The sequence below is a fragment of the Nestor notabilis genome, unplaced genomic scaffold, assembly GCF_000696875.1.
Source record: "Nestor notabilis isolate BGI_N333 unplaced genomic scaffold, ASM69687v1 scaffold1847, whole genome shotgun sequence".
NCBI classification, from domain to species: domain Eukaryota; kingdom Metazoa; phylum Chordata; class Aves; order Psittaciformes; family Psittacidae; genus Nestor; species Nestor notabilis.
This window is the reverse complement of record NW_009934950.1, coordinates 28,080-42,608: the sequence shown is the minus strand read 5'-3', so window position 1 is coordinate 42,608 and position 14,529 is coordinate 28,080. Positions and strand designations below refer to the sequence as shown.

Below are 14,529 nucleotides of genomic sequence, written 5' to 3'. Positions count from 1 at the left end.
TAGCAGAGTATCCTTCCTTTATGATTTCTGCTTGTGATTTCTGACCTGTGAATCTTTAAGACAGGTAGTGAAGCCATACTCATGTTGGTCACTCTGTTGAAGTTCTCCGTGCTTTTTGTATGCTTGATATTAAACTGAGTGACTTCTTAGGTCTTCAGTTTGGTATTCTAAACAAAATCACTGTTGGTGCTGCACATTCTTCCTTATAGTTCTGTAGGAGTTTTTATATTAAAAAATACAGATAAAATAACTATAAAGTTTATGACAATACAAATTGACTGGTGTGTAATACAGTGTTAAATATTTACCAGCATGAATTTTATTTTCTTTATTCCCTCAGTTAACTTATTTCCTTAGTAAAACTTTCTGACATCTTTCAGCAGTTTTTTCTTGTGAATTCAAGAATGAGCTTTCTTAATTTATGATTTCCATTGACACCATCTTAATCTACCCTCATTTCTTCTTCTGACTAAATCTCTGCTTGAAAGGAGAAACTTGAAAAATAGTAGGAGGTAAAGTGCAAGACTTCTAATGTACTGTTTCCAGTAACTGGAGAAGGCCTTCTGTGAATCTGGTCTTTGTGCTTAATAGTTGAATCTGGTACTAAGTGTATACATGTGCACCTATATACATGTATATAGTGTGTTGTATATATACACTTAATTGAAAGAACAGCCAGGAGGAGCTGGGGTGATGGTGTCAAGAGAAGTAGTAAACAAAATGTGTAGTGAAGTCTTCTGTGGAGTCATTCTTTCTCCAAAACAGCAGAAAACAAACAGCAAAGAAATTACAGCTTTGTATCATGATGCTTTTTTCTCTTTTTCTTTTTTTTTCAAGTGCACTTAAAAAAAGACAAGTTTAGATTCTTGCAGGAAAGGATTTTCCACATGTAATTCAGAAAGTATTATCCAGTGAAAATCAATGTTTTGTAGAAATTATACAGTATTGTGAGAATATTCAAAGTATGAAAGAAAGAGAGGGAAATGTGAGACAGAACACAACTGTCTGCAGTTCCGACTGTGTTGCCTTTTGGAGATAAGTATCTAAACCTTACCAGGATGTTTGCTTGAGGTGACTTGGATTGCATTAGATCCATCATCTTTCTTATTGTGACTAAATTAATGCTTCCACGCTCCCCCCCTCTCCCCCTCCCCTCCTTAAACCTGAGGGACAACAGGCGCAGATATTAGTCACATCTGAAGCACCATTAGTTGTGTAGAAGACTTAGCCTTGTCCATTTGGTCAGACCTTTAATAACGTTATTGCAGAAAGCCATAGAATTTCATTCCTTCTTTCATCTTTGTAGGGCTATATAAAGCAATTGCTCTAGTATGGTAATTGGAATGCCTCAGTATTAGGATATTATTCTGTTACTGCTAAAGAGTTAATCTCTTGATTTGTCATGTTTCTTGCTTTTTGCTCATATAGGAACTTGATTCAATGTAAAATAATTTCTTATCTTAATGATGATGCCAAACATGCTTTTTAAAACCAAGAGAGTTCTTGGTGGTGATGGTGACAAATATATTTACACCAAAACTTTGCTACTGCTGGCCTACGTGCTTATATTCAGGTCTTCTGATCCTGCATCGAAAGTTTGTCTTTACTGTCCCTTAATTGTCTTCCTGTACTTTCCTTGTATTGTGTCTACAGTTACTGATTTCTCTCTCTGTTTAAAAGTGAACACCTTTGATAGATGCAGTTAGAATGTTTTCAGAGGAGCATAAAAGTTGATCTTTTAGGGTGCAAATATGTAGATACAAGGATGCAAAATTAGCCCTAAGGGCATCAATCCATATAGACATTCATTAGTAGATTGTACTTTAAATCCTGGTTCTCAGTCTTTAACTAGTATAGTGCTACTTAAAGAGTCAAAGTAGTTGGTTGGTTTGTTTGCTTTTTTCTTGAAGATTCAAGGCAGCAAAACACTTTAATTAGTCTTTAAAAACTAGGAAGATGCAATTCAAAGGGCTTGAGTTATGTGTGTCCTAATGGGAGGCAGACATAAAAACACAAATATAACTAGTAGTGTCTATCTGTGGGATGTCTTTGTTGTGTCTGAAATCACTTAAAACGTTTCAGCTCTGAGTGCATGTTAATGTACCTTAAAATTCCTTGTCTCAAGAATGGAAGTGATCTCAAAGTCATTTACAGACACTGTGGGATGTTATTTTCTAAGTTAACCTGCCCTTTTGCTTGGGCATTCAGTCATCACGGGCGTAACTCCTAACATGAAGGCACATAGTAGTGAAAAGCAGGTAAAAGTTGTTTGCATTCTAGGCTAGGCAGGAAAAGTATGTGCCAGAATAGCCACCACCCTCTTCTCTGCAGCGTTACAAACTGTTAACAAATACAGGAAATGTACTTTGCTAAAAGCTGTGCAGTGTGGAGATCTACTATATTGTTCATGGTATGTTTTGCTTCAGTGCTTGTCTCTCAAAGCATTTAACTTAAATTTTTGAGTGATTCAGATTGTAGTTTTGAAGTGTATACTTTTTTAGTATACTTCCTGTAGAAGATGCTCGACAAATCTGTATTGTGCTTGTCTTCACTTGTGCAGTGGATCAGTGTTAAATGCTTTATGAAGCAAAACCTAATTTTGTATTTTAAGGTGTTTGGGGTTTTTTTTCTTGTGCAGTCTTACTGCTTTTTTCCATGATACAGTAGAACTTCAGTCGCAAGTTTCAGTTCCTTGCAGATGCTTATAAAAATGCAATAGGTTACTTCATGACAACCTGTCGTGAAGTTCTTAAGGACATTTAAAGGTTTCATACTTTTTCAAAAGGGTGGGGTTTTTTTTTGTTCTTGTAACACATTGAAAGATATAAACTTCATGTGGAAAAGATGCTAATTCCTAAAATTTCATAGAGATTTAAATTACTGTGATTTGAAGTTCTACTACATAGTGTATGTTTCATCTGTACTGGGGAATTAGTATTTCAAGCTGACAAGTTCTTGCTCTTGCTCTTTTTTCATAATTTTGCAAGGAACATTTTATTTTTTTGGCAAGTCTGTCTGTTTGGTTTTTTAAATCTTGTTATGAGGACACATCTGTGACTTTGCAGTACAGTCCTTGAGAGAGAGCTCCATTCATGGGAATATGCACTTAGAGCAGAGGACCTAAAGTTGGGATTCCAGTGGTCTGAATTTGGCTCTCTAAAATATTTGGCATGTGGTATTGCTGAATGGTATGTATTTTGGCTTTCCAAAGGTGCTGAATGTATCCAGCTTCCACTGAGTTCAGAAGTTTTCTTTCTGTATTTACTTCATTAGTATATGGAGTTGACGTACTATTCATTAAGAGGCCTGCCCATGTGAAATATATAAATAAATATAATCTTTCATGCAGTTGTTTCCATGTTAGATGCATACACAAGATTAATTTTCTGTTATATGTACTAACTGGTCACTCTGTGGGCAGATTCTGCTGTAACATGGAGTTTTTACAATCATTATTTCTGGTGTGACTGGTTATTATTTCTTTTTAACCAGCTTTGACATAACTTTCAACCTGTACATACAGGTTTCGTTATTTGGAAATGCTAATTCTTTTTAAATAAGCTTATATAAAAAAATATTTTAGAAGGCGAACTTGTGCTAGTGAAAGATGTGTGTGCTAGAGACTAAAATGTCTGCAATGCACTCATAATCCTTTATTATATAAAGCAAAACAGAGATGACCTCTGTCATGTGATCTGAAGACTAAAATTAATGACTGGGTCTCCAGATAAAGTGATAAAGAGTTCTACAGTTCTATAGCAAGATCTCTCGCATAAAACACTGGCTTCAGGTATTCTGCAACTAAAGTTATGGGAAGGATCTCTGTAAAAATGCTGGCTTTTCTTGAATTTGTAGAGAGTTGCAATTCAGAAGATCAGTATATTAAATGTAATTGTAAATAAAGACTTCAGAGTAAGGAAGGCGGTTTCAAACCAGCTCTATAGTGAAGTGCAGTAGTGTTTTGCATATGAGAAGCTTACACAAAATGTAACATTTCTCTTGAGCCCATGATAGGCAAATGTTATGCAACTTGCACATAGAATCACATCCTTAGACAATACAACTGTATGAGCAGCAACGATTTAACGCAAAACATTCTTTTGATCAAATAATTTTCTTTTGCAGCTAAATTTCAAATAGTGAAACGGCTGTCATATGTTGTGCATTGAGGTTGCAGAAAACATTTGTTCGGCTCAGCAAAAAGCCAACCCAGTCATTCACCAATTTAAAGACAAACTGTATTAATATAAAATAAAATGTTCTCAACTGCTTTTAAGTGCAGTAGAAAAACAGATGATATAACTGATATGAGAAAAGAGTAAAGCTGTAAGACCATTCAAAATAATCTGTTGTTTGAGAAGAAAGTTCAGATCTGCAAAAATGATTAGTGTGGATGATGCCTCCTCTCTGAGGCTCTTCAATGTCTTTGCAAAAGCTGTTTAGGCAGCAGAAGTGGATGAAGCGTAGGTGAAGAAACAAATCTGGGTTGCAGAACCAAAAGCCAACCGGAGTCAAGAACAAAACACTGATTCCCAGTCCTCTTCTGTCCACACAGTGGGCCTTCTTGTGTTTGTGCTCTTTCCTCTCTGAAAAGGAGAGGGGAAGAAAAATTTTTACATTACTTTCACTGAAGAGTACAAGATTTACTCCTTTTTTATTTTCCTATTTTAAGATGTCAAGAGACAGTTAAAATATAATGGTGGGGATTTTTTTGTTTTGTTTGATTATTTGTTTAATTTTTCCCCCCAAGTTTATACTTTGAAACCTAATGTAATTGATAATTAAAACACCTGTAGTAGAGAGACCAACTTCAGTTTTGTTTTTTCATTCTTTTGGGTGGTCACTTCTTACACTTTTTCTTGCTTTCTCTTGAACTATCTACTGATCATGAAAATGATTCTTTTTTCAATAAGCTGTCAGGGAATGTTGTTATGGTAATCAGCAGTGGGGTTCCCAAATGGAGATATATATATATATATATATAGATAAATAAAAATATATATCCATGCCTATAGAGAAATATATATATATCTCTTTCAGAGAAAGGTGATGATGATATGCGGGGGTGGGGGAAAGGATAACATGGATTTTAACAACTTTACTGAGTAGTGTATTAAGGTGTTACCAAATCCAAGTTGGAATACTGTCGAATTCTATGTTTATATACAGGAACTTGACAAGAGGAGTTGGTAGATTTAGAGAGTTACTAAGAGCTGTTGAAACAAGAACTACACAAAATCTGCGAATGGTAAGTTATATTAAACCACGTTCCTTTTGCAGCATCTGAATTTTAGTAGGCAGGTAAAGCATAAATATAATGGATGAATTAGAGACAAATACCAGATACACAGCATATTGATCAGGATCTGTTATCCACTGCTTTATAAGGTTACATTTCCTGGCTGAAGTGAAAAAGGCATGTTTGATACCCGGTCTCTCCTCTATTTCTCTTTCATGTTTGTGGTTATGGTTAAAACCTGATTGGTCTCTGACTGACCATATTTTCAACTTTAATCATAGTTGCTCTATTTATGATTTACCATAGTTTCACAAGGGTGTTGTTTCATGGTTTTGTAAGGTAATGAGAGTAAAGACAGTGTAGTGTCTTTATGTGTGTTCTATTAAGTTGGAAGTGATGGAGTTATCATTTTTTTATTTTTATGATAAAGCTTCTTAAAGGAAAACCATAAAAGCTAAATCAGGAATGTTTGTTATTTATATTGTCAGAAAATAAACCTTTACCAAAAGAGTGATGTATCTTTTTTGCATCTTTTTATAGTTAAAGGCCAAGCATTACATTTTTGCTCTAATGTAATGATTGCCGACATGTCCTAGATTAGTTTTCTAATACTAGGCTTTTAAAACTTCTACAGTGGTAATAAGTAGTTGGTTTCTTAATTAATTTAATAACTGTTTCCTAGTAAGGTTATAAAATTATTAAATAATAGACTTTCAATGGAGAGGGATAGTATTGCAAACTTTAATAGAACAAAAGATGAAGAACTTCTTATGGTACAGGAATTAAGGTGGAAGATGCAGATTGATCATATTATATTCTCTGTAGCTTAAACATTACACTTCTGTTGCTGGGAAATGTTGCTGGGAAATACTGCCAATTCTGTGGAAATATAGATCTTGCCTTCTTTCTACTGTGCTGGTACTAATCTCTTGAGTTTTCATCATCATGATATATAGTCATGCAGCTTGTATGCATATTTATTAAACGTTAAAGAGACGATTAACCTGATAGTCATAGATTGTAGGATGATTTAAAAGCTTTAAATCAATATTATTTACATAATATTTATTTAAGTATTTCTACACCTAAATACATTGTGCCACGAATAGTTGGTCAAAATAAACTTTTTCAGACAGATCAACAGCTACTTCAAAAGTATCTGGATTTAACTGATAAAATTGAAAAATTGTTTTTATTGCCATTTATTTTCGTTCTGTTTGGAGGATTGTACTGGGTACTTTCAAACAGCAGTATGCCTGTTTTTTGGGGTGTTTTAAAGTAACAGAAAATATATTCTATCTGACTAGTTTTCATTAGAAGTAATCCAAACATTTTTTAAGAGTCAGTGTTCAGCATTTCTAAGGAAAATATTTATCTTTTACTTTTACAGACTATAGCAAGACAACTGGCTGAAATTTTGTTACGAGGCATGTGTGAACAGAGTTACTGGAATCCACTGGAAGATCCTCCTCACCAATCACCCCTAGATGATCCACTTCGAAAAGGTTCAAATACTAAGAATTATGCACTCAGCAGAAGACCGCGGGTATACACTGGAGAAAAGTATGGCTGAGTTTATACCTCTCTTGTTTCTGTATTTGCAATTGTTACCAACTGCACTGGGTAATTTAGTTTATATTTTTTAAAATGTAGAAGGAATTGCACAATGTGAATGTTTCCCATGCCGTGTGTATATATATATTCCCTGAAGAGAACTAGGGAAGCAACATGCTTCTCCAAGCAGCAGTGTACACAAGACCAAGACCTTTTGTTCTCAGTCCCCAAAATGTTATTTTTATTCTGTACTGGGGTATATGGCAAAGTCAATAGCTCTCAGTTATATCTGGGATACAAAAGAAAGCATGAACTGGGTGGCAAATCTGAAATTGCACATTTTAAAAGTTGCATGCTGTTTCTAGACCTCTATTCTGCTCTGTCATAAAAAGGAAAGAATTAGCAATATGGAGATTCAAATTCATCCCATTATGAAAACCCAAAAGATATCTAGCAATTTGACTCATAGTTTTAATGTTAGTCTATTTCCCAAAGCAGCTACCTCTTAGTCTTCTTAGGTTAGTTTTGGCATTTCTTTATGATGCCACCATTTTGCTGAGTTTTATTCTTTCACTGATTGAAATAAGTAGTATGGAATGGATCATTTTTGTGTTCCATATCCTATGGTTAATTCTAGAGTGGCTTTGGTGTGTATCTCTTCCTTCTTGAAAATGTCCGGGGTTTTTTAAACCACATTAGCCATTAGTATTATTATTAAAGGTAGATAGCCCTTTTCTTGAATTTGAACTTTTTCTGAAGTTTTAATAGCTTGTTGTTTGTTTTTATCTGATCAAACGTAAAATGGTTTCTAAGGTTAAAGTTGTTTTCCTTGGACATGCTCTGACAGTGCTAAAATATATATCAAAAAAATTTTGTGATTTATTACAAGGCCTTGGGTGTAGCTTGCTATCTGAAGGTTACATGTTAGTGTCAAAGCATGCTGGTAAAATCTTAACCATTTGGCATTGTCTTTTTTAATTTATTTTTTGCCATTGATACTACATTTGATCTGATGGAATTTTATTGCACTTTTGTTTTACTCAGTCTGCAACTTTTCCACTGCTCTGCTTGTATTCTACACGCAAGTCCTTGTGGGACTGTGTATTTTGTATATATTTAATATAGTCAACAGCCATTGCTTACTTGTTTTGATACGTGTTGGAAAGCACTATGAGCCAGAGAGCTGAGCAGTGGGGATAATGATCTAGCCAGGATTATGATTTGCTGTAGTAGGACAGTGCTAAGTTATACAGATGGAGAAGATAGAATTTCTATTTAAGCTTCAGAAAAAAAAAAAACAAACCAGAAGAGGTTGTGGAGCTGGAGAATATCAGTGGAGATACTCAAAATCCAACTAGACATGGTTCTGGGCAACCTGCTAGTTGACCCTGCTTTGAGTGAAGAGGCTATACTAGACAATCACCAGGCACACAACCCCCAGCCTCAACTGTCCAGTGATTCTCTGAAATTGGTGTGATCTGAGAATCTCAAGGAGCTTGTTTTCCGTTCCATATGAAAATTTGACCTTTTTTGTCCAAAGGATTTATTAATTTGTTTTTATATTGTGTTCTAGCAGGATTAAAATCCAAGCATTGTCTTTTAATTTCAGTTTTGTCTTACTATGTCTAGGATGTGAAGTCATTAGAAAGCGGTCTTTTGAGCTTTAAGAAAAGATGCACACAGAGTTGAACATTCAGTTTGCCAAAACAACTCTGCAAGCACATAATTAACAAACTGTACAGCCTTTTTGCTACAAAGGAAATACTTGGTTTGTGGATGCACCTTGATCACTGCACTTAAAAAGTATGCATCTGTTGCCCAAATACAAGGAAGCTTTTTTAATGCAGCGTCACACATTTTCTCATTGAAACTACTTCATTTGACACAGCAAATTTTAAAGAGTCTGTTCCCCTCTTATACATGCCTTATTAGTCAGTATGAAAGCTTTTTTCCATAATGTGACCTTGTTGTTGTGTGCAAAAGAGTCTGCTTCTCTGTCAGATTGCTTATAGAAGTGGTCCTACCTTAAATTCTGCAGACATGTTTTGGTTTAGTGATAACAGTGTATTTATATTGTAACATGAAGTACTGTCCTACTTGCAGGCATTTGAGTTGTTTAGCTGCATGTATTGCAGATTTCCATAATGAATACTTCATATAGCAGCAAGCCCGTATGATTATGGTGTCACTTTTTATGAGGAAGCAGAATAGCCTTTATCTTCAAAGATTTCTTGCAGTTCTCCTTCTTGATCTAGAATACTTATAGCAGGTTTCTCAGGCTCAGTCTTTCAACCTTATGGTCTTCATTCTCAACTCAGCCTTTTGTAGAACCATGCCTCCTGGCAAAAGTCAGACTTTGTTCTGTGTAATTTTCTTGTCCTTGGGACATGTAATTGAAGAGTTCCATCATTTCAACAGATGCTAAATTCTGCGTTGAAGACTGGATAGGTAAATGGGGAGCTCTGTGATGCTTCCTCTTCACTCCTCATACCCTGTCCTGGGTGGTTCTTATTCAGCAGTAACTGTGGTTTGAAATTTCTTTGTTATGTAAAAATAAAACAGTCTTCTGAGATTTAGAATACTTTTCAAAATCTGATAGGCAATTTGCATTGAATAAAAATCCAATAACAAAATAACCGCCTGGGTGTCTGAGCTGCTGTTTTAGTTTTCATTTCCTTTCAGGCATTTAATTACTGCTTAAATTTCTAATGCATTTAAAAAAACCCTAAAAGATGTTTTGATCTCAGACAAGTTTTGTTTCCTGTTTGTAATATATTGTAGTTTAAGCACCCTTTGGACTATAGGTGTTGCTTATTAACAACAAGAAATTATTTCCGATATTTAAACAGGTAATTGTGGAAATTAGAGAAAGAAATCTGAGAAGTTAAAACAGTAACTATTGTTTTGTGTGTGAGAGAGAAAGAGAATGAATGAATGATTTCCTAGCAGTCATGTATCCAATGCAGATTACTGATGTCTTTCCAGCAGCATAGAAAAGCATTCAGAAAGCATCTAGTGTTCAGAAAAAGCAGAAAAGGTTGCAAACTAGTCCTATGCAAACATTTAGTATTGTCATAAAAAATTGTACTTAATTAAAAACAAATGTTTTAACTGCTTGGAAGTAACAGTGATTATGGCAAGCAGGCAGAGATTGCCTTGGCTCTTTTTTTTACATACTCACATCTATCGAATGCGTAAGAAAACCAATTCTCGAGCACATCTGATGAAAGACTAATAGAAGTATTTCTCCATGTATTGCCTAAAATACAAAATTTATCTTGTTCTTGTGAGAGAGTTTCTTGTTGCTGACCTTTAAATCAGTGATGTAGATTCAGCTTACACAGATTAGGTGCCAGAGGCTAGTTAAACTATGGGTACAGTTTTTACAGTTATCAAGTCATGTGCAATTTGGAGGTATTTGAATGTGTTCACCTCTTACAGCTGTGGTGGTTTCATTCTCTTGTTGTGTTTGGCCAGCTTTTCTGAAATCCGAATTTAAAGTATTGCAAAGAAATGTGTTTTAACCAATAATTTATTCTATGCAAGTTACTTTCTGTTCTCTATTCTGGAAATTTTCCAGTTTTTACAGTACTTTTACTGTATTTTTGTAAGCTACTCCTAAAAGTAATGTGTTCTGCTTAAATAATTACATTCTCGTTTTGAACAGCATCTTTTGTCCTCAAGAAAATACAGAAGAAGCCTTACTGTTGCTGCTTATTAGTGAATCTATGGTAGGTAAAATAAAGTGAACGTGCGTGTGCTGTATGTGTATATGTTTTCTTTGGGTATTTATTACATTGAAAATATAACTTTTTTTGTCGTGCCTTACTTTATGACTTGTGTTTCATTTTCTGTTAGGAAAGCAGGCAGTTACTTCTGAAACTCAAGCTTCTTTTCCTCTGAGCCAGCAAGTTGAGGTCTGCAAGTGTTATGAATGATTTTTCTCAATTAGAGTGGCTGAGTGTAGCTTCCTTCTAACCATGGGCAGGTGAACATAAAGCCAGGCCATTCATTTGGCATTACTTATCAATATGAACCACTGTTATAGCAGCTAGTTGCCATTCATACAGACTCAAAACATAAGTTATTTTTGTTCTGAAAAACGAATCAAGGTCTACTAGATGAGCGTAATAAGCATAGCCAAAAACTATTATCCATTGTGCATTCAATCTCAGATATCAGTCAAATTTGTAAATTATTTTTAATGGAAGTGGCATTAGCTTTTGATACTGGTGCTAATGGATTTGTTTATTTTTTTATGTCCCCATTTCTGCAATAGGTGATTCCTTTCAATGGTCTACTTGTGCCTTTTATCAGCCTTTTGTATTTTCCTCTAGTGTAATTTTACTACCCATCTATCAACTGCCATGTACTGACATGCTTATATGAGGCCAGTTACATGTTCTCAGATGGCAGAAATGAAAAGGTGAAGCTGTAATTTCTGCTGGTTTTCTAACTGGAGGAGTGGAGAACCTGAGACATCATGTAACAATCTGTCTCACTGCGCAACAGTGATACTTGGTCTTTTAAGTTCTGTAGGTAATTCAATTGCTTTCATGCTCTGACGTAATTTCTGTTTTGATATAGTTAAATGGGAACACAGCATTTTACTGAATATTGTCCTATTTGAACTATTTTGAAGTGGCAAACATTCACATTGTAGTGCAAACTATTTTCCACATTCCTAGTGATGTGCATTGCAGTGTTCATGACAGAATCCGTCACCAAAAAACTAGACTGAACAACTATTTCCATATACCATGTGTTGGTTTTGCTGCAGTATACCACTGAAATTACCACTAAAAGGAGCTGCCCGTGCCTCCTTAAGGGGCCTGAGCTGCTTGTGGAGATATGCAGAATTCTGATGTGAACTGTGGTCATGGTGTGAAGTGGAAGGAGTCATAGTCAGGATCTGGCTATGGATTACTGTATTTGTATGTGTACTTCCTTGCATTAAGATGAGAAAAACCAAAAGTACTGCCCCTCCTTTCAAGTGACTTACAGCTTTTCCTTTGTGAATTAGATCTGCCTTGATTATATCAAACGCTTGACACTGTACAGCATATACTCTTATCAAGCTTTCAGTATTTTAATTTTTTTTTAGAATAATTATTGCAGGTTGTCTGAGGCAAAAGAGTTTTTTTCGGGGGGTATAAAGTCTTTCACATAATTGGCTTACTTTGGCTAAATAATTTGTTCAAATTGGTTTGGGGGGGGGAAGGGGAAGATTTAGCATAAAAAATTCATCACTACAGACTTACCTTTCTGAGAGTTGAGAGCTGTTACTTCAGCCTCAGTGCATGCTAGCTTTCTTTTTTTCTTTTCTGTAGTAGTTAAGAATTAATATGTGATTTATGATTTTGAAACCAATGTTTGGGAAAGAAAGAACAACAGTTGCAGAAGATTGAGTAAGCATTGGTATTTTGAGATGGTATGGTGCTATTAAAGTAGTATGATCCTTTCCTTGCATTGTCCATGAATTAATAAAAACACAGATAAAGTCTCAAGACTTCTGTCTTTCAAGAACTTACTCAAGTAAATACCTTAAAACAGGATGAGGATCTGACATATAATCTGACATTTCAAGGCCAGGCTGGACAGAGCCTTGGGTGACATAGTTTAGTGTGTGGTGTCCCTGCTCATGGCAGGAGGGTTGGAACTAGATGATCTTAAGGTCCTTTCCAACCGTAAGTGTTCTATGATTCTATGAAGTAGCATTTTGTGTAAGCAAATCACTACATATATACGAGCCCTAAATCATACTGCTAGTTTCAGGGAAGTGGTGTACTCTTCCATCATTACTTCTTAATTGAATTAGATCTAATGTACCATATATCCAAAAAAAAAAAAAAGAGTCTTACTAGTGGATTACAAATGCTACGTTTGTGTCACCTTGAGTTCTCTTAATTTCCAAATTCAGTAAGAATGCTTCGAGTAAGATTTAAATTGTAATATTTATGAAAGAAATGCTATGGGAAAGATAGTTCTGTGCTTTTTAAGCGTTCTAATTCTCTTGTAGATACATTTCAGAGTACAAAATGTCTCTTTTAGCCACATGCTACAGTGTATTGTCATGCCTAATGAGGAAAGTCAGCTGCAACTCTTCCATCACTCTTACTGTAACACATTGTTACATTCTAGCTATTACACTTGTGAAGTATAGACCAGCCTTTCCTTATCTAGGCAGAAATGAGTAGACAGGACTGACATCTTCACACTATGGTGCATGTACATGTTGCTGCATGTCAGCTGAGCTGTAGCATTAGAATCACAGAATGATTGAGGTTGGAAGGGACTTTTAGAGGTTCTTTTGTCCATCCCCCCAGCCCTGCTAAAGCAGAGCCACCTGGAGTAGGCTGTGCCTGTGTCCAGACACATTTTGAATATCTCGAAGTGGGGAGACTCCACAACTTCCCAGCACAACCTGTGCCAGTGCTCCGTCACCCTCCAGTAGATGACAGTATTTCCTGGTGTTCAGAGGAAACACAGGGAACTGTGTTTCAGTTTGTGTTCACTGCCACTGATCCTGTCACTGGGTACTACTGAAAAGAGACTGGCTCTATCTTATTTGTACCCTCCCTTCAGGCATTTATACACATTGATAAGGTTCTCCCCACTGAGTATGCCCTTCTCCAGGCTGAAGAGTCCCAGCTCTCTCAGTCTTTTTTCATAGAAGAGATACCTTAGTTCCTTGTTCAACCTAGTGGTCGTTTGTTGGACTGTCTCCAGTAGCTCCATATTTCTCTAGTACTGGGGAAGCCAGAATTGGACCCAGTACTGCAGGTGTGGCCTCACCAGTGCTCAACAGAGGGGAATGCTCATGCTCATGCAGCCCAGGATACCACTAGCCTTCTTTCCACCAAGGGCACATTGCTGCCTTCTGTTCAGCTTGGTGTCCACTAGGACCTCCTCTGTGTTCTGGTGTCCTCCATGTCCTTTTCTGCAAAGCTGTTTTTCAGCTGTGTGGCCCCCAGCATGTACTGAATGGTGCCAGGTGTTGGTTGTTCCCAGGTGCAGGACTTGAGGTTCCCGTCAGCTCATTCCTCCAGGCCGTTGAGGTCCCTCTGGATGGCAGCACAGTCCTTCGGCATACCAGTTCCTCCTTCAGGTTCTGTATCATCAGCAAACTTGCTGAGGGTACACTCTGCCCATCATCCAATCATTAATGAAGATTTTGAACAGGATCAGGCCCAATATTGATCTCTGGGGTACACTGCTAGTCACTGGCCTCCAACTAGACTTCGTTTCACTGATCACCACCTCCTGGGCTCAGCCTTATGTGTTATTTGTAGCCAATGGTAAAATGGCTCAGCATATTCTTTCTTCCACTGTGAGTGAACTAAGTTATACTACTCGCATTTGTCTCAGGCTTAATGTGTGTAATAGAGAAGTGTGGCCAGTTGACACACTGCAGTTTAACTGATTGCCACTTTATTGTGTCTGAGACCATGGCAATTCTGAAACACTGGGCACTGCGCTTTGTACATGCATTCTGTTTTATAATGCAGAAGATGATTGTCCAAATATATAAGATATCTTCAGTATTTACAAGGCAACCTCTCCTATAATACTGTTTTGGCGTTGTCAGCCATTTTTTCATAAGAAGTGCTAGGTCATAGCTTGTTCTATACTTGCAAAGAATTGAGTCAAACAGTGATTAAATGTGGAGTTAAAAAGAAAGAAAATCTTGAAACTGGCTAAATATTTATGCAGTGTAGAAAGGAAAAACCAAAGAC

The 14,529-nt window shown here is 36.3% G+C and overlaps 1 protein-coding gene across 1 annotated transcript in view; it reads left to right on the top strand.

Moving 5' to 3' along the window:
- TTC7B (tetratricopeptide repeat domain 7B) overlaps positions 1-14,529 on the top strand; it is a 55,457-nt gene that overhangs the window by 26,479 nt on the left and 14,449 nt on the right. Inside the window, exons 6-8 of the mRNA XM_010017578.1 lie at positions 5,170-5,248; positions 6,630-6,802; positions 10,461-10,524. Coding sequence (XP_010015880.1) covers positions 5,170-5,248; positions 6,630-6,802; positions 10,461-10,524 — 316 coding nt within the window. The remainder of the gene's footprint in view (positions 1-5,169; positions 5,249-6,629; positions 6,803-10,460; positions 10,525-14,529) is intronic.